Below are 17,548 nucleotides of genomic sequence, written 5' to 3'. Positions count from 1 at the left end.
AGCACGCTTGGCAGCTTGCGGTTCTGGGGTCGTCGATTGGTTCGTTTTCTCAGTCGCCTGAGGCGAACGTGTAGTCGAAGAGCCATTCACCTTTCAGATGCTAGATGTTCAACGTCATGTTTGATTTCAATGGGTGCCAGACGGTGTTGACGTACCAGAAGGAAGAGCGTCAGGGACTGCCTCCAAATTGACCGTTTCTATATGGGCCCAATGGAGGGACATGTATGAGCTTCAAGTTTACCCTGATCGTCCAATGGAAACAGGAAGTCTAAAGGGATTGCTACCTCACTCAGATGCAGCTCTTGCAAGTTCAAGCTGAGGGATCTGAGGTTTGCGGCAAACGGATCCGTACCGTCGCTGGTTCCAAGGCATGCTGGCGGCCCAACACGTTGACCCGCAGGGTGATCTGGTTCTCGTGAGCCCAGGAACTGAGAACCGTCACCCATTGCGCCACAAGCGGCATATCGGTGATCTTACATGTCGGTTGGTTCAATATGGCGTAGAGGAAGGATGTTTGATGTTTCCAGGCCAGTTACTAGCACCATACCCAGCCCGTGAATGCCGTCCCGTCTACAAAACGTCTAAGCAGGAATAGGATCAGAATTAGATAAATACGTGACGGGAATCATGCCGCTTGTAGGTAATTTACACCCCGCTTTGTCTCAAACATTAATCCTGTGTTCCGGAAATACCATCCATATAAATATCAATATCCGAACTCACTTGGCAATAAACCCAGTCAAATGGAAATGCCAAAATAGACCTGACCCGACCGTCGTTAAATAGACTATACTGAGCTACAATTTCTCCCGTTGCTCGCGTTTACATCTTGTTTTACGACTATCACCGTATGGATCAATACCTCAGCACTACACCCGCCGCCTAAACAAGACCTCCAACCCCCCGGCATAATAAACAAAATTATCCTTCGCATCGCGAATAAACCTCGACCCATCATCACCGGGGGCAAATTCCATATCGAACTCCATGACAATCTGCGCGAGTGTCGTCCGTAAGTTCATTAGTGCGAGGGGTCGTCCGATGCAGTTGAACGGCCCTACTCTCCATTAGAATTCAAGAAATAAGGCGGGTGCAGCAAAAAAAGTAAGAATATAGATGCGCACCAAGACTAAATGGCGCAAAAGCGCCCTTGTGCCTGATCAGCTCGGGATGGCTGTACCACCGTTCAGGTATGAATTCGTTTGGGCGGGCGTAAGCTAGTTCCGCTGTGATGGAAACATATCAGCTTCACTCTTCCCCCACCCTCTCACACAATATATGGGAAGGGTGGGTTGGGTTGGCTATGACATACACCTCTGCGCCACATAAAGCGGACAATAAACATGCATATTCCCCGGAACATGCACGCCATCAATAACAATCCCCTGCGGCGGTGTCTTGCGCTGAAGGGAACTAGGGACAGCGGGGTACAGGCGGAGCGCTTCATTGACGACCCCGTTTAGGTGGTCGAGGTGTGCGATTTCGGAGTGCAGGATTTCTGTGCCCTCGCTCGCGTAGGGCTCTAGCTCTGCGCGGAGCTTGCTGATGTGCTGCGGGCTTTTGACGAGTTCGTAGATTATTGCGGAGAGGGCGCCGGATGTTGTGTCGCTTTGACTTGGTTAGTATCTGGACCGGGTCTGAGTTGTTCTCCAAGGGCTGAGGGTAGGGCTTTGGGTGGAGGTATGGGGTGCTTGGGTGCTTACCTTCCAGCAATAACAATAAGCCGCGCATCACCATATAGCAAACCCTTCTCGTCGACGCCGAGGTCATCAAGGTTCCTCCCCTTCAACGGAACAAATAGCGAGGAGCTGATATCCGGAATTTCAGGATCATTCTGCATCAAGGTTAGCACTACCTAAACACATCCACTCACATTAACCATGAACGAAAGGAGGGAAAAAAAAAAACCTTAAACCGTTCAAGCAACCTCTCCCCACAGAACTTAAAAAACTTCCAAAAATCCCCCGCTGCCCCCGGAATTGCCGCAAGGATAACAAACACCCAAGCCGGCAGAAACAGGCCGATCATATCCTGGGTACCGTTCAACATCCTAATAGCCCAGTGCTCCTGCCCGCGCTCGAGACTGCCGAAGCCCCGCCCGAAGGACAAGTCGCCCATTACGTCGAAGGAGTAGAGGTCGAACCACTTCCTGACATTGACGGGCTTGCCCGTCTTTGCCGACTCAGCGAAGTGAGCGAGGAGTTTCGCGCGATACGCTTTTATCCGTTGCTCATACCCACGCAGTAACCGGTCGCTGAACGCGCCGCTCCAGATTCGTCTCCGGACACGGTGCGCCTCCGGGTCGCGGATTAGTTGCAGGGATGTACTCGGTGAACTGAGCTCGTAGTTTTCGCCCTTGCGGCAGAGACTGCTGGCCCCGTAGAGGGCCTCGACTGCGTCTGGGTGGGAGATTGAGAGGTCGGAGGAGCCGATGCGTACGAAAGGGCCGTATTTAGAATGGTATGAGGAGAGCTGCAGGTGCAGGTTGTGGTTTAGTTGTGTTGAGATCCAGGTTGATGTGAGTCTGGCTGGTAAGGGCCCGGGGAATTTGTTGAGGGGGTGGAGGAGGAGCCGGTAGGTTAGAATGGATGTGTAGAGGCCTAGGAGATAGGCGGCTGCGGTCTTTGAGGTTGTGGAGAGGGCGGATGAGAGAGGGATGTTCTCTTTATATGTGAGGAATAAGGTCGCGGTCAATACAGTTGTCGTGAAGAGCTTGATGTAGAGCAGACCGTGGAGGTGGTGCTCGCCGCGCTGGAAGTAGGCGATGTGCGAAAGCGCACCGACCACCGCGGTGGTGGTGTATGTGAAGAGAGCCATGACGCTCGCAAGCAGATCCAGGACCTGGAGGGGTGGATTTATGTGCCGAGAGCCTGAAACACCGACGAAACGTCGCAATGGCCCCCGCTGCCCAAGCGCCACAGCCTGTGCTCCACCGAGTCCTGACGTCGTAAACGCTAACGGTCTCAAAAAAGTCGATGACCGGACAAAACACCCCTGCAATGTGTGTGGGTGAAGAAGCTGACAAAGAATGAAGGTCAGATTGGAAGCCTGCATATTCAAGACCACAACGACAGAGGATCTGGAAGGATACTTATAGGCATGAACCACTAACCTCTACTCGGCAATCACATTCCCAACCATGGCTTCAGAGCAAACAGCGAAGAGGTTATTACTCGCATCCTGCATTTAGAGTTTCGATGTGGGCTTTTGGTGGATTGGCGCTTGGACAAGCTCGAGACTCCCCGCTGCGCCGGTAAGATTCAGGTTACCAAACCGCAGATAGTCCCGAGTAGTTGACTTCATAGACAAAGTTACTTGTATTATTTCTTGCCAAACCCCGGACAGCCTCCCCGAGACTCCAACGGACCCAAACCCAATGCGGCTCTTTCGAGCGCTCCCCGGTCTTAGCCCTATCTAGACGGATTTTTCACATTGGCCCTGTTTTGCGAATCCCGTGCTTGGCCATTCAGAATGACAGGGAATAAACCAAACGATTCGGGTGTGGCGGGCCACGCGTGGGAGTGACAGGGAGACACAAAACAAAAAAAAACACCATCAATGCAGTAGTCTAACCGAGTCACTCAAAGCGTGTCTATAAGCTGCGGGGTGTGGAAGCGGTATAGACAGTTGGAACATACCAGGAATCATTGAGTTCTAATTGCTTACTGCGTCTGGCTTGTATCTCGCTTGTATAGTGTTTATATGTGCCTAAAAGATATACAATACATGAAAGAGAAGCAGTAGAGGTACCTTGGCGGCTTACAGTATGGGGCTATTATTGGTTGACTCTTGACTGACTCGGCCTTGCCCCAGACTAGGTGAGTTTGAGTCTGCTGAGAGCGAATGGGGTTTGAAAATGCATATGAAGCCGCCGGCAGGCCCGTGCCTCCGATAAGAGTACAGAGTAAGAGTAAGCCTCTCAGTGTGGTGGTCAGTTTGTGGATCGGTCTAATTAGTCATACGCGGGGTGAATGGCTTAAGATAGGCTGATGAATAGATATAGAAGCTGGCATAACGCGCGCATTGCGTACATACTTAGGGTTTACGCGGCCTGGCCCTATCTTCTTCGCCCCGAATGACTATTGGCACTTGACAGAAGCTAATAGCGTGTATCCCAGGTCTTGTACGTCATCCGCAACGAGTCAGTTTTCTTTTGAACCCTTTCTTTCTCGACGGAGCCGGGCCTTTCCGCTGCGGGTCCCGCTTTGTGGACTGGTGGGCCGGCCCACTGGGACTAAAGAATGAAGTGGACTGCCGACTGGCTTTCCGACTTAGTGAAGGGTGCCACAGGTGGAGTAGAAGTAGATACGCTTGGGGTTGGAGTAAGCACTAAGCTGGTCACGATAGGAATTGTAGGATCTAATGCATGCGTTTTATGTTCCACTGAATATAACCATGAAAAACAGAGCTCAAGCTCGAGCACATAAATGATTCTGAGTAAGATGCAAAATAACACAGAGCATTGCTAAAACAATAAATAAATGCAAATGCAAACGCAATAACAATCTACCATTAGCAATCTACCATTAATCCCACATAAACCAATCAAACAATCAGAGAAAAGCAAAGCCAATCATTGCAACGCCCCAACAACCTCCTCAATCTCCCCCGCAACGCCATCTACAATGTCTTTAATCTCTTCTTCAGAAAGGAATCCTCCCTCAACGCGCACCCCAAACCCAATGGTATCCGTCTTCGCATCGGGCCCGATATCCAAGAAGATATTTTGGTCTGGTAAGTAGGATGTGTCGAGGGTATCGACGGGTGATTGCTGGGGAGGGAGAGTGTCACTTGGGATGAAATCCGTGGGCACGCCGATGGGGAGGGGGGTGAAGAGGTTACTGTCACCGTCACCGTTAGTAGTTGGCGTTCGGCCTTGTTCGGCCAAGGAAGAAATGCTATTTTGCATCCAGAGGAGATTGACCCAGGTGTTGAAGAGTGGAGATGGATATTCGCACGTGGGATACACCCAGCTGAGGATATCGCGGAGAGAGCTCTGCTCAAACGAGACGCGCTCGGCGAGAGCAACCTGGATGGAGCGGGCTTGTTCGAGGACCGTGGTTCCCTCTTCGTGGCGCTGGGTTTGTAGAGGATTTTGAACAACGAACGGATTCACATTGAGACAAGGACCAGAAAGCTTCTCGATTCCTTCAAAACTTGCAGATCGCCCCGTTTGGTAAAGACCCATAACAGGGTTGGCCACGCCGGTTTCTCTGGCGAGAGTGCGCGCAACAGCGAGAAGGACAATGGTTTGAAGACTCAGTCCAGCATTCCGACATATAGTTTCCATGCCAGAGAGGTTATTGACCTTCCCCCACGCGCTGACGAATATTTGGTCTGGGTTCGTGTGTGCACCCGTCCCTTTGAGGATTGTCGGTGCCGGGGACTTGAGCGCCGACGTCCAGTATGATTTCTCGCCCATAGAACCAAGTGAGCGGAGGGAGACATCCACGAATGCGGGGAAGTCGGTGTTTGTGGTTGGCTGTTGTCCTCGGCAGAGTTGGCCTAACTCGGAGACGAGCATAGGCATTGTCCATGCATCATAGAGCGCGTGGTGGATGATAACCAGGATACCATCTTTGTCCGCAGCTTTGAGGAGGCGTAGTCGGACAGGAGGTGAGAGGAGCGAAGACGGGCGTAGAGCTTCTTCACACGCCTGGGCCTTGGCCAAGTCAGAAATAATTTCCGAGGATTCAATGACCCTGAACGTCTCTACGTCATCCCTTGCGTGCTTCAAGACGACCTGAACCACTTCTGATGTCGAGTTGGCTGCGAAAACAGTGCGTAAGACTGGATGCCGGTTGCGAAGGTTTAGCCATGCATCATGGAGCTTCGCACCATCAATTCTCTCCGGAGTCGAGAACGCCCAGGCTGGCTCAAACAGTTTCCGGCCCGACTTCAGCCAGCTGGCGAGGTGGTGGGTTTGTCCGGGGAGGCAAGGTAGAATTGCCTCGACTGCCCCTTTTTCCAACTTAAGCTTCTCGAAAACTTCTTGCTCAACGCGGGGATAATCTCGGATAAGAGGTTCCTGGGATGCCACATGCGCAGACTGTGCCGGCTTCAAGCGCCCACTAATCCCACGCAGTGTATTGCCCTGAAGGATATCGCCGACGCTGATCTTCAGCCCCTTGGCACGGCAAGTGGACGCGATGCGGATGGCCGATAGCGAGTCGAGGCCGAGCTTGAAGATACTGGTGCTAGGCTTGATCTCGTCGACGGGAATACCAGAAACGTCCGCTAATACCGATCGAAGAAGTCCTTCATGCGTAGTCGCCTCAGAGTCCTCAACAACTGATGTCTGAGGTTTCGATGGACTTCGTTGGAGAGGCAACTCCCCAAGCCCTTGTGGAACTGTCGTCGCGCACCTCGTCGGATGGCTAATAATATCACAGAAGACAGCATCAAAGTCAGCGATAAGCAGATCAAGCATCGCCTGATCAATATATTGCCCGTTGCAAGTCGCCGAAACAACGACTCCATCATGCCGATGATCGACTTCAAGATTGAGCCTATACTCAGCATCGACAACATAGTCATCAGCCTCGTACGGCGTCCAAATATTCTGATCATCCAATGCACCACCTGACAAAGCGGCACTCTTCTGAAAGACAAACAGTGCATCGAAGAGCTGCGCGGAACCCAGCTGGCCATTTTGCCGCAGGGTATTCTGAATGGTTCGCAACGGAGCATGCTGGTATCGTTGTGCGTCTGTCGTCTGCTGCTGGAGACGCTGAGCAAGGGCCTTGTTACTCAAAAACTTCCGGTCAAAAGTAACTCGCTGCGCAACGGTGTTGAACAACGGTCCAAGTGTGCGGTCTGCATCGGGATGAGGCAGTGTTCGTCCCGCGAGGACTTGACCGAAGACGACGTCGCGGGTTCCGAGCAGCTGTGCGTAGACCTTTGCGTAGGCAAGTAGTGAGACGCTGTGGATTGTCACTTCCATTTCCTTGCAGGCGGCGGTGATCGTGCCGATGTCGAGAGGAATTGTATGCTCGGTGGCTAGCATGCGATTTGTGGCTGAGGGCACGCTGAGGGGTGGAATCACAGTAGGTTGGTAACCCTGCAGCTTGGTCGTCCAGAATTCGCATGCCTTCGCCTGATCATTGAGGACATCGGGAACAACCTCGGAGAACTGCGGTCGACTCGCTGGGGTTTGGCCAGCATAGACCGTTGCAAGGTCTTCGAAAACAAACGGAAGGGAAGCGCCGTCGTAAAGAGAATGGTGCAGAATAATCACCAGGATCTTGCAGTCAGGCTGATGAACGAGGACAGAGCGCATAGGCGGAGCATGGAAAGAGCTTTCTTCTTTAAACGCAAACAGGTTCATGGCCTCGTTCAAAACGTTCAGATTTGCTCGTGATGGCAGCGTCATCTCCATCCACTCAAACGGAGGGTCATCATGCACGGCGCCAACCCAAGTTTCGCCGAGGTCTGGAATGAGATGAAAGGAGCTTCGCAATATCTCATTCATCTCAATGACCTGATGCAGGGCGGACTTCAGCTTGTTGATGTCCACGGAGGCGTTAAGGCGAATAGGATGCGGGTTCACGTAGACCTTTCCGCCGGAGCTGATGGTCTGCGTGATCATTCCAGATTGCAGTGGCGTACACTCGAAGAACGAAATAATTGAGTCTTGCTCACCGAGTAGCGGAATATGCTTTGCGTAGGATTCTACCGGGATTTTGCCCTTCTCACCCCGCTTCATCCCGTTTACCTGCAACTCCGAGGAAGCGTCATTGATTTGCATAGCAAGGGCACCCACGCAAGAGAATCGCATGATATCAGACGACGAAATCTTGAACCCTTCATCGCGCAACTTGCGAGCAAACTGGATAGCCGTCACCGAGTCAATGCCGAGACTGAGGAATGACACTCCCTTCGACACGGCCTGGATGTCCAATTCGCAAAACGTCGATGTCAATTCGCGAAGCCTCGCTTCCGTCGCGGACCATGTGGAATCGTCCCATTGTTCGACAGGACCTCGGGACCCGGGTGCCTTAGACTGCGCGAGGTTGAAGTTGTCCAATGGTAGAGTCCCACCTGAGACAAGGTCAGACAGGACTGCATCCATCTTCTCTAGAAACTCCTCGGTGTCCTGGTTCGACCCGAAATCAGACGAGAAAATGCACTCCAGATGAACTGTATCAGCGGCACTGTCCGCCTGTACCTCAAGTGCAAGTGGATATTCAGACGGCATGTGGCTGTCGAGTTCCGTCCACAGGGTATGCTTCGCGCGCCCCGTGGACCGGATGTACGAGAAGAGACAGTCGAACAGTGCAGACTCAGATTTCAGCCACTGCTGGATATTACGCAGTGGCGTGTGCTGGAAGTGTAGCGATCTCACGGTCGATTTCTGAACGGCATCCACGACGTCGACGACGGTGTTGGGTTCGTTCGTGTTCAGTCGTGCGGGAATTGTTGTGATGCAGGGGAGGAGCACCGAGTCTGCGCCGGGAGCAGAGACAGTCCGTCCGGAGAGAACGAGGCCATATGTCATATCAGATGTGCCGACGTGGTCGGCTAACAATAGAGCAAAGATGGCTTGCATCAAGTTCGGAACAGTTGTCTGAAGGGCTGCCGAGCGATTCTCCAGGTCAGAGAGCTTGACGTTGAGGTCACGAGTCACAGACAGAGCCTTGCTTATAGAGTCTGTGTCTGACCGGAGCATTATTGGATTGCATCCAGACAGGGTTTGCGTCCAGTACTGCTTCGCCTGGTCTTCATCTGCACTGAACACATGCTCTAGGAAAGCGGATGGTGACCCTCGTTGAATCGGTTGGTTCCCTTCATACTGCGCAGCCACATCTTCGAGTATCATTGCAAATGATTCACCGTCATACAGGGCGTGGTGAATGGAGATGAATAGAGCCAGGGGACGCTCCTCATAGGATCGCGCAAGATGGAAGCGCACCGGAGGGACAGTCGAAATGTCAGCGATAATCGCCCGTGAGACCTTCGTCCGCTCCGAGTTTCGCTGTAGAAGCGCCGCGCTCAAGCTTTCGTACTTCGAGTCAGTCCATTGAATGGCAGATGAACTCTCCTCGAGCACAACCTGAGCAATCTCCTTCTCCAATGACGCAAAACATGTCCTCAAAATCTCGCTCTCGTTTGCGACAGCTTGCCAAGATGCCTTCAGTTTTTCGACATCAACCCCATCTCCCAGCTGCAACGTAACATGATTTACGTAGAGCGGGTCATTGTCACTATTGATGGACCTTGCGACCAGACCCTCCTGCAGCGGAAGGCAAGGCCTAACCACCACAACGTCAGACGATTCGATGTCTGCCGAATAAGCCTTGCAATACTGATCTTCCAACTCCTTGCATCGCTGCTGAAACTGCGAGCTACCCGACTCGACCGAGGGAGAAGACCTAGGCAGGCGCGCGAGCTGCTCGATAACCGGATTGCTCATGACGAGTGCAACACTAGCCGCATAGCCGATATTACGAAGGCGGATCGAAAGCCCAATGGCACTCAGGCTATCCAGTCCAATCTCAAAGATGTTCGTCAGGGCTCCAAAACTGCTCGGATCGACGGAAATAACATGACAGATCTCGTTGACGACGGCCGTTTCATCTGCGCTGAGAGGTCGTTTCGACGCGGCCTCGGTATCACTCGCATTGTTTCCCTGTAGAACAGTCTGGAGAGGCAGGTCGGCGAAAAGTTTATGAAGTTCCTTCATATTAGCTTTCCCTGACATCGGGGCGACAGGAATCGATGTGACGGGCAAAATTAATTCGGGAACCATGTACGCTGGTAGTTTCTTGCGGCATATCTCCTGTAACTCACAACCAAGGGTCGAAAAATCCGAGTGCAGGAACGACACATCTTCACCATTCTTGCCACGTCCGCGCTGAGATCGGGAGACGAACGAGAGGAGTTGAACTTTGGCGAGGCCGGGGTGCTTCGCGACGGTCGTAACGACATCAACTGAGACTGGTGACGAAGCTCGCAGTACTTCAGAGACCTCGCCGAGCTCTAACCTCTGCCCGCGGATCTTGGTCTGGTCGTCGCCGCGGCCGAGATACTCGACTGAGTCGTCTGCCATCAGCCGGCCGATGTCGCCGGTACGGTACATCTTCACCCCGTCAGGACCAGTGAGAAAGCCCGTTGCATCCGGTCGATTGAGATATCCCTTTGCAACGAGATCGCCGCTGAAACACAGCTCGCCGGTTTGTCCACGAAGCGCGTAGTTCGTGGTGTCCGGGAGGAGGACATGGGCCGTGCAAGCCGTCAATGGAGGTCCGATATTTCGTAGATTAGTGGAGGCGTTGATGTGCGCAAATGTACAGCCGATTGTCACCTCAGTAGGACCGTATGCATTCACGATCGCGACATTCGGCGCGGAAGCCCACGTATCAAGGACGTTCTGCGTGATCTTCTCCCCACCGACAGTCATGAAGCGTAATTTGGGACACTGCTCCGGCGTGATGTTGGACTGGTCGACGAGGGAGGGGACAAAACTTGCGTGCGTAATGTCCCACTTGGAAAGTGTTGTCCCAATGTCGTCGAGGATCATGGGTCTCGGGGCTGTGACAGTGGCCATACCATGCCGCCAGGGGAAGAACATTTCCAGTAAGTGAGGGTCAAATGCGCGGTTGGCTTGGGCAAGATATCTTCCTGTGCCTCCTAATCTTTGGGTGTCCGGTGCGATCTGGCAGGCGAACTCGGAAATAGACTCGATGAAGGATGAGAGATTGCCTCGAGTCACCATAACTCCCTTTGGCTTCCCTGTTGAGCCGGAGGTGAACAGGAGATATGAGGTATCATCTGGATGAGAGTTATAATCGCGATTCTCTGACGTGTGCTCCGCGAAAAGCTTCTGCAGCTTAGGTTCATCAACACACTCCACACGACAACTCTTCGGAACACCAGAGAAGGAAGCCGCATGAATATTCTCAGTAAAAACAACAGGCGAATCCGAGTCTTCAAGCAAGAACGTTTTTCGGTCCTCTGGTAAGCTTTCATCAATGGGAAGATATGTATTTCCGGACTTGAAGATGCCAATGATGATGGGATAGGAGGCCAGTGTCCGGCCACAGGAAACACCGATGACCCTGTTCTTGTAGCCGAACGAGGCCAAGTAGGCAGCGACACGGTTCGCCTCGCCATTCAAGCTTGCGTAACTCATTGCCTCTTTCTTAATTCCGTCCGGCGAGATGCTGCTCGCGACTTCCACAGCTGTCCAGTCCGGATGGCTGTCCGCGTACTTCTCAAGCCAGTATGTCGGAGCCTGATATATTGAATTGGCGACTTCCGAGCTGACTCCCCGGTGTGATAGTGACCGCAAGTTCGAGGGAAGTTGGCTCACGAGGCTGGGAAATGGCTCGTCTGGGGACAAAATCATCGCGGAAATAAGACTATCGATCTGACGGACAAAAAGACGCAAGTGCTCCGGACTAAAGATGCGACTGTCAGACGACGCCTCCAGGGTAAGACTGCCATCCGAATTCTGAAAAACGTTCATCGCCATAGGGTGTTCAACATGCAACCCAATTTGATCCTCCAGCTCCTGCCAAAGATCAGGCAGGGAGGGGTTTGCCGTTGACTCATCGGCAGCATGGAAGTTGAAGACTGCGGGGTACAATGGCTCCCCTCTAGGTCTGTTGAGTGTCTTCCGGATATCACGGGCGTGAACATGCCGGTGTTTCCACGACTGCTGGGCGATTCGATGCTGGTCCCTCAGAACATCGCGGACAGACCCATCAGGTCGAAAGGGGATCGGTACAACGGAGATAAAAGGCCCGAGTGCGTTCTCTAGAAAAGAGTCAAGGACTCTATCAGAGAGTGTTTCCGCAAACACCGCCGCAGGTAGCCCAAGGTAGGACAGGGAGACGTATGCCCAAGCAGCTCGGATAATGGAGGCGATAGACTGCAAACCCATATCTGCTGCGGTCTTCTGCAGGCTTGTAACGGACTCCGTCATGGCAACCTCTTCTGATATCAGCTGGTACTTGGGCGTGACTCCTAGCGGGACCCTCTTTCCCGTGAGGTCCGGCCAAACAGGCACATCCAGCTCTGCGAAGCCCTTGAGCTCAGATTGCCAGAAATGAAGAGAATCCGCGTATTTGTCTTCATTAGCAAGGACGACCGAGAGTGCGTCGCTGAGCTGGTTCCTCAAAGGAGGCTTGTAGGTATACGCAGACCGGACATCATCCATGATAAACCGAAGAGAAGGCTCGTCATGAATAGAATGGTGCACAGTAAGCACCATGACGCGCTCATGACCTTTGTCAAGAATTTCAACAGCCCAAGGAGGACGCTTGAAGTAGTTCTTCTGGCTGGCAGTCATGATGTCCTCGATCCGTTCGTGCAACACTGAGGTCCAGTCTTCCTCAGCGCACTTGTGATACTCCCAATCGACATCTGGAAGTTTGTAGATTACCTGCAGAATCGAGAAGTCCAGTTCGTCTTTTGACCGCTGGCTGCGCGCTTCGGCTAGTGGTATAAAACCGGTTCGTAGAGCCTCGGTCTTTTGGCAGACAGCGTACCATGCCTGCTTGAGCCGAGAGATATCGACGGAGCATCCCAGGATGAAGAAATGGTTGCTCCAGTACATGTTGTGGTTACCCATCGTTTCAGTAAGAAGACTCTCTTGGAGTGCAGTAGCGCGGACCGTTGTGAACTCTTCCGATATCTTCTCTGCGACAGCGGCGTGCCATGTCTTGTTGAAGGACTGGACATCGAATTTTCGAGGGCTGTCCACTTTGGCTGCCTCTGACAATCGCGCTAACTTGATGAGATCGTACACCGTAACGCACCCTAGGACATCAATGACTGAGATGCTTCGTCCGGCCACCTTGAGTCTGAATGCAAGACGAGTAGCGCGGAGGGAATCAACACCCAGACTCCGGAGCCGGTTGGATTTGGTGATGGTGGAAGGGTCGACGCTCACGAGTGCTGCCACACATTCGATGACTTGTTGACTCACTGAAGCATCCAGGTCGTCTGCGGGGTCAGAGCTATATTCTTCGGGATTGACTTCGCTTTCCCAATTCTTCAGGTCAATTGAAGCGTAAGCGGCTTGCAGGGTCCGACGGTCGACCTTTGCTGATGGAGTCTTCGGGATACTCTTGACGACTAGGTAAACGGACGGTATCATATTGACCGGCAGTGTATCTCGGGCTTGGTTGGTGGCTGCGCGGGCAATGTCGCGTCCGCCGTCATTCAGGACTAATAAGCCGTCATCACTTGCAGTCGCTGACTTGGGCGCACATAGGAACGAAACAACAACCTGTGTAGGTCTATCAGGCCGACTGAGTATGAGAGTCTCAATGTTCTCCACCTTAGGATGACACCCTCGCAGCGCAAAGCTGATCTCACTAAGCTCAATCCGGATCCCACCAAGTTTAACCAGGTCGTCCACGCGGGTGATATACTCAAGCGACCCATCAGACAGCATCCTGACCAGATCTCCAGTATAGTACAGCCTCTGTCTAGCTTCCTCGTTCCAGACGTACTTAGCGTCGGTAACGTCCTTCTGGTTCAGATATCCCGGGGACAACTGCGGACCGCCTAGGGCAAGTTCTCCCACGGCATTCTTCATGACGATGCGGTGATTTTTCATAGCGAAGACGGAGACACTCTTCATGGGCCAACCGATGTTCGCACTCTTGATTGATTTGCGATCATTGCCGAATTCCCGGATCGTTGAGACGACGGTGACCTCCGCGGGACCGTAGGTGTTGAATGCCCGCATGTCTGTGCCCCAGTCATCGGCGACAGACTGAGTTAGTTTCTCACCGATCATGGTGACAACCTTTAAGGTCTTGCAGCTTTGCCTAGGTATGCCGGAGGCGAAGGCTGGGGTAAGATGGGCATGTGTTGCGTTTGTTGTATTCGCGAGTTTCGAGAATGACTCCAGCATGATTTCCCTCGTTCCGGAGACCAAGACGCCTCCGATCCCCCATGTATAGAACAAATCCTGGATCGACACATCGAAAGTATATTGCGAGAATTGTAGACAGCGCACGGGGCTCCCGTCGGCATTTCCAGGAATATCGGTCTGCAGTGATCTCATACTGGATACGGCGGCTGAGTGTGTAATGGGGACTCCTTTCGGCGCACCTGTTGTGCCACTGGTCCAGATGAGGTAGGCCATGTTGGCGGGCCTTGCTCGGTGTCTGGTAAATTCTCGATTCAGGTCGGTAGGGATAGTTTGAGTAAACCTGCTGACGTCGACCATTTCTACACCGGCGGGAATAGCAGTCTCAGGCTGTTCGCCGTCCAATTTTGATACCAGAAGAACACCGGCACTGGTCCGCGCGATAAGGTCATGGCGACGTTGCGCAGGCGACAAAGTGTCGATCGGGCACCAGGCACCTCCTGCCTTGAGGATCCCGAGAATGGCGACATACAGCGCTGGACTCTTCTCAATGCAAATCGGAACCGAGCAGTCTGTCATATCTCCGCAAGCTTGAAGCAGTTGCTCAGCTAGGTCATCGGCCATAGCGTTGAGCTGTCCATATGTCCAGGTGATGTTGGCTGGATTCTGTTCATTGTCCAGGTCATGCTTAAATATCAATGCTGGATCATGTGGATGCGATGAGGCGTGTTCCTCGAACTGAGTGTGCAGAAGTGTTCCTTCGCTGACTTCAGGGGCGGCAAGGGCAGTAGGATTGGCGGTCGATTTGAGATCCAATCGAGCCTGCAAAAGGGCATCCTGGTAGCTCTCATCCGGGCTGCGTAGGATATAATCAACGACATCATCCATTTGCCTTAGCATCATCTCAGCTGCCGCAGAATCAAGCTTTGTGTCGAATGTAGCACGCAGGGTCAATGAGGAGTCAGGGTCGGGGACTACCTCAACCATCACAGAAAAATCATTCGCCATAGCTGGGTGTTGGATTGAGCTCCAGAGTTGAGACGAATCAGAGTCCGAGCCGAAATCCTGGTATGCGAGGACTGTGTCGTAGGGGAGTTGGCCGTCCACTGTTATAGACCCCAGCTGAGGCTGCAAGTGCGACAGAGCTTTGGCGTTGGAGGAAGACAGGTGCCGAGCAAGAACCCTGTTGCTCAAAGTGCTGGAATCTGCTTTGAGTTGTTGAAGTGAGATCCTCAGGGGCGTTATCGTGAAAGTAGGGCCGATGCACATTCGCGAAGCCTGATCAAGTCGCCCAGATACTACACTGCCTATGACCACGTCCTGATCCGGTGTGCCTGTGTAGCTTAACAGTACCGCTCCCCATGCTGCCTGGAATACGGACAGCGGTGTAGATCCAATGCTTTTTGAGAGTATCTTGAGCGTTCCGTGGTTGAGGTTCGAGGTGATCTCAACACAGCTACTGCTTTTCTCGATTGCCGTTCTGTGCGGGGTTATTGAAGGGAAAGCAACAGGTGAGTAGCCTTGAATATAATCATTCCAGAAACGAGATGTGGAAGTATTGTCGGCTTGGAAGTGATTCTGGACAACATAACCAAGCGACGTCCTTCGTGGCGGCAGTCTGCCAGAGTACGCTGTAGCCACATCGTTTAGTAGAAGCTGCAATGATCCGCCGTCAAAGATTCCATGGAACATGCTCAAAATGAGAAGAGACTTGTTTGTAGAGTTCACGAGGGACAGTTTCCAGGGAGGTTTATCCAGACTGATCGACTCCTCGGCTTTTCGAATAGCATGATTGATGGATTCATCTTCAGCAGGGCTCGCTTCTAAACCAGTGTATATTGCCCAGTCCTTTTCGATATTGATTTCAGGTGCCAGGACGCACTGAGCAAACGGGGCCATCTCGTCGTCCACCATGCAAAAGACCGTTCGGAAAGAGTCGTAATTTGCAACAACACCGTTCCAGGCTTTCTCGAGGTTATGAACGTTGATATCGGGCTCGAGCTCGAGTACAGTGTGATAAATATAAGTAGGCTTCTCGTAGGAGTTGTCTGCCAAAGTCCGCAAGAAGCTTGCCAACATGCCAGACTGTGTCGCGGTAGTCGGCAGCACTTCAGCAATGGTATCTGATGAGATATCCAGTGCTTTGGCGCAGTGTAAACGATTGCGTTGGTCGAATGAATGTAGTGCAGACTGGGGGCTGTCTTTTGAATCTCCATTCTGGTACACTCCGTTAGGCTGGGTGTCGGGCTTGCTCGTTTGATGTTGTTGAATGAGGGTAACCAGTTTCTGGCACGTCTGCGACTGCATTACATCGCTCACAGTCAGCCCAACCACGCCATTGTCTTTCAGCCTCTGTAGAAATCGCATCGCACCGAGAGAGTCCATCCCCATCGAGTAAAGTTCGGTTTCTGGTTTTACAGCGGATACTTCTTCGCCCGTCCCTTCGGCGATGAGTTGGATTATCAACTGCTGCAGATGAAGCGAATCCTCATCATCAGTAGCATCCCATTGATCTTTTGCCTTAGTTGAGTGGCCACTGACGACTGGGACGTCAGACCTGTCTTGCTGGAGGCCAGCAGACAAGGCTTTGCGGTCCACCTTGCCTGAGCTCGACCGCGGCAGATCGTCAAAGAACGTATACGCGGAGGGACAGTTCGATGGATTGAGGTACCGAGCAGCGTTGCTTTTCGCTTCATGGACAATCCATTGCCGCTCACTCTCTGTGTCGTTATTCGCCACGATACAGGCGACGATCTGCTCGCTTCCTTCTGTGTCCGTGTCCTGTTTCACCACCACCACGGCTTCCTTGATACCGGATACACTCGCAATGACCGACTCAATCTCTCCCAACTCGACGCGACGCCCGTTGATCTTGACTTGATCAGTTGAGATACGACCCAGGTACTCAATGACCTCACTTCCATCTTCGTCCCAGACTATGCGTGCCTTGTCGCCGGTCCGGTAAATATACCCAAACTCTTCGCTGTGTTTGAATGATTTGGCAGTCTCTTCGGGGCGGTTGAGGTAGCCCTTACTGATTTGCGGTCCGCCGATTGCTAGTTCACCAACAGTTCCAATAGGGACCGGCGTAGGCACAGCGCTATCAGGAGACAGAACGAACATTGCACAGGTGGGCAGGGGTTTTCCAATAATGGAGCCTCGCATATACCGTTCAAAAGGCGCGACGAAAGTACAGTTGATGGCTCCTTCGGTCGGACCGTAGGCATTGACCAGCGTCTTCGGTTTCGTCGATCCAGAGACTCCATTAGTATGTGCAGTGGGTGCGAAATTGTCAATCACCGTTCTATTGAGCTTCTCTCCCATCGACCACAGAGTCTCGAGCGTATCCAAGCGCCCCGGTCGAAGCAACGAGGCCAGACTAGGCGTAGCCATCATAATGGTTGCCTTCGCTTCATTTATCGTAGCTTCCAGGTTGGACAGCGTCAAGCGGCGATCCGCAGAGCACAGTGTCCCGCCGCTGCTGAGAGTGACGAATATCTCCATCAGAGAGGGGTCGAAAGACGGTGAAGCGAACTGGAACCAGCGAAAGTCTCCAGGTAACGTCCCCGGAAGAGGAATCGCTGTAGCGTGAGAAGAAATAGAACATGACGCCGCCAAATGGTTTATTTGTACACCTTTTGGCTTCCCAGTTGAGCCGCTGGTGAATAGAAGATAAGCCGTTTGGTCGTCTGAAATGAATGGGCTCTTCCAACCCTCGGGGGC

The 17,548-nt window shown here is 52.6% G+C and overlaps 2 protein-coding genes across 2 annotated transcripts; both read right to left on the bottom strand.

The window, feature by feature from the left end:
• Positions 1-869: 869 nt before the first annotated feature.
• On the bottom strand, positions 870-2,817 carry BDV17DRAFT_294768 (cytochrome P450; the record flags this gene model as incomplete). Its single annotated transcript, XM_073762915.1, has 5 exons — positions 870-1,057; positions 1,125-1,226; positions 1,313-1,608; positions 1,704-1,834; positions 1,909-2,817. 5 exons carry the CDS (start codon positions 2,815-2,817, stop codon positions 870-872), a joined length of 1,626 nt encoding a protein of 541 aa, XP_073611913.1.
• A 1,542-nt stretch (positions 2,818-4,359) lies between these two features.
• Positions 4,360-16,972, bottom strand: sidC (nonribosomal siderophore peptide synthase SidC). The gene has a single exon (XM_073758941.1). It carries the CDS (start codon positions 16,946-16,948, stop codon positions 4,574-4,576), a length of 12,375 nt encoding a protein of 4,124 aa, XP_073611912.1. The 5' UTR covers positions 16,949-16,972; the 3' UTR covers positions 4,360-4,573.
• Positions 16,973-17,548: the final 576 nt, after the last annotated feature.

The sequence above is a fragment of the Aspergillus undulatus genome (assembly GCF_047715775.1).
Source record: "Aspergillus undulatus strain CBS 261.88 unplaced genomic scaffold BDV17scaffold_58, whole genome shotgun sequence".
In the NCBI taxonomy this organism is placed as follows: Eukaryota; Fungi; Ascomycota; class Eurotiomycetes; order Eurotiales; family Aspergillaceae; genus Aspergillus; species Aspergillus undulatus.
The sequence above is the reverse complement of the archived record's forward strand: the minus strand, read 5'-3'. Positions and strand labels throughout refer to the sequence as shown.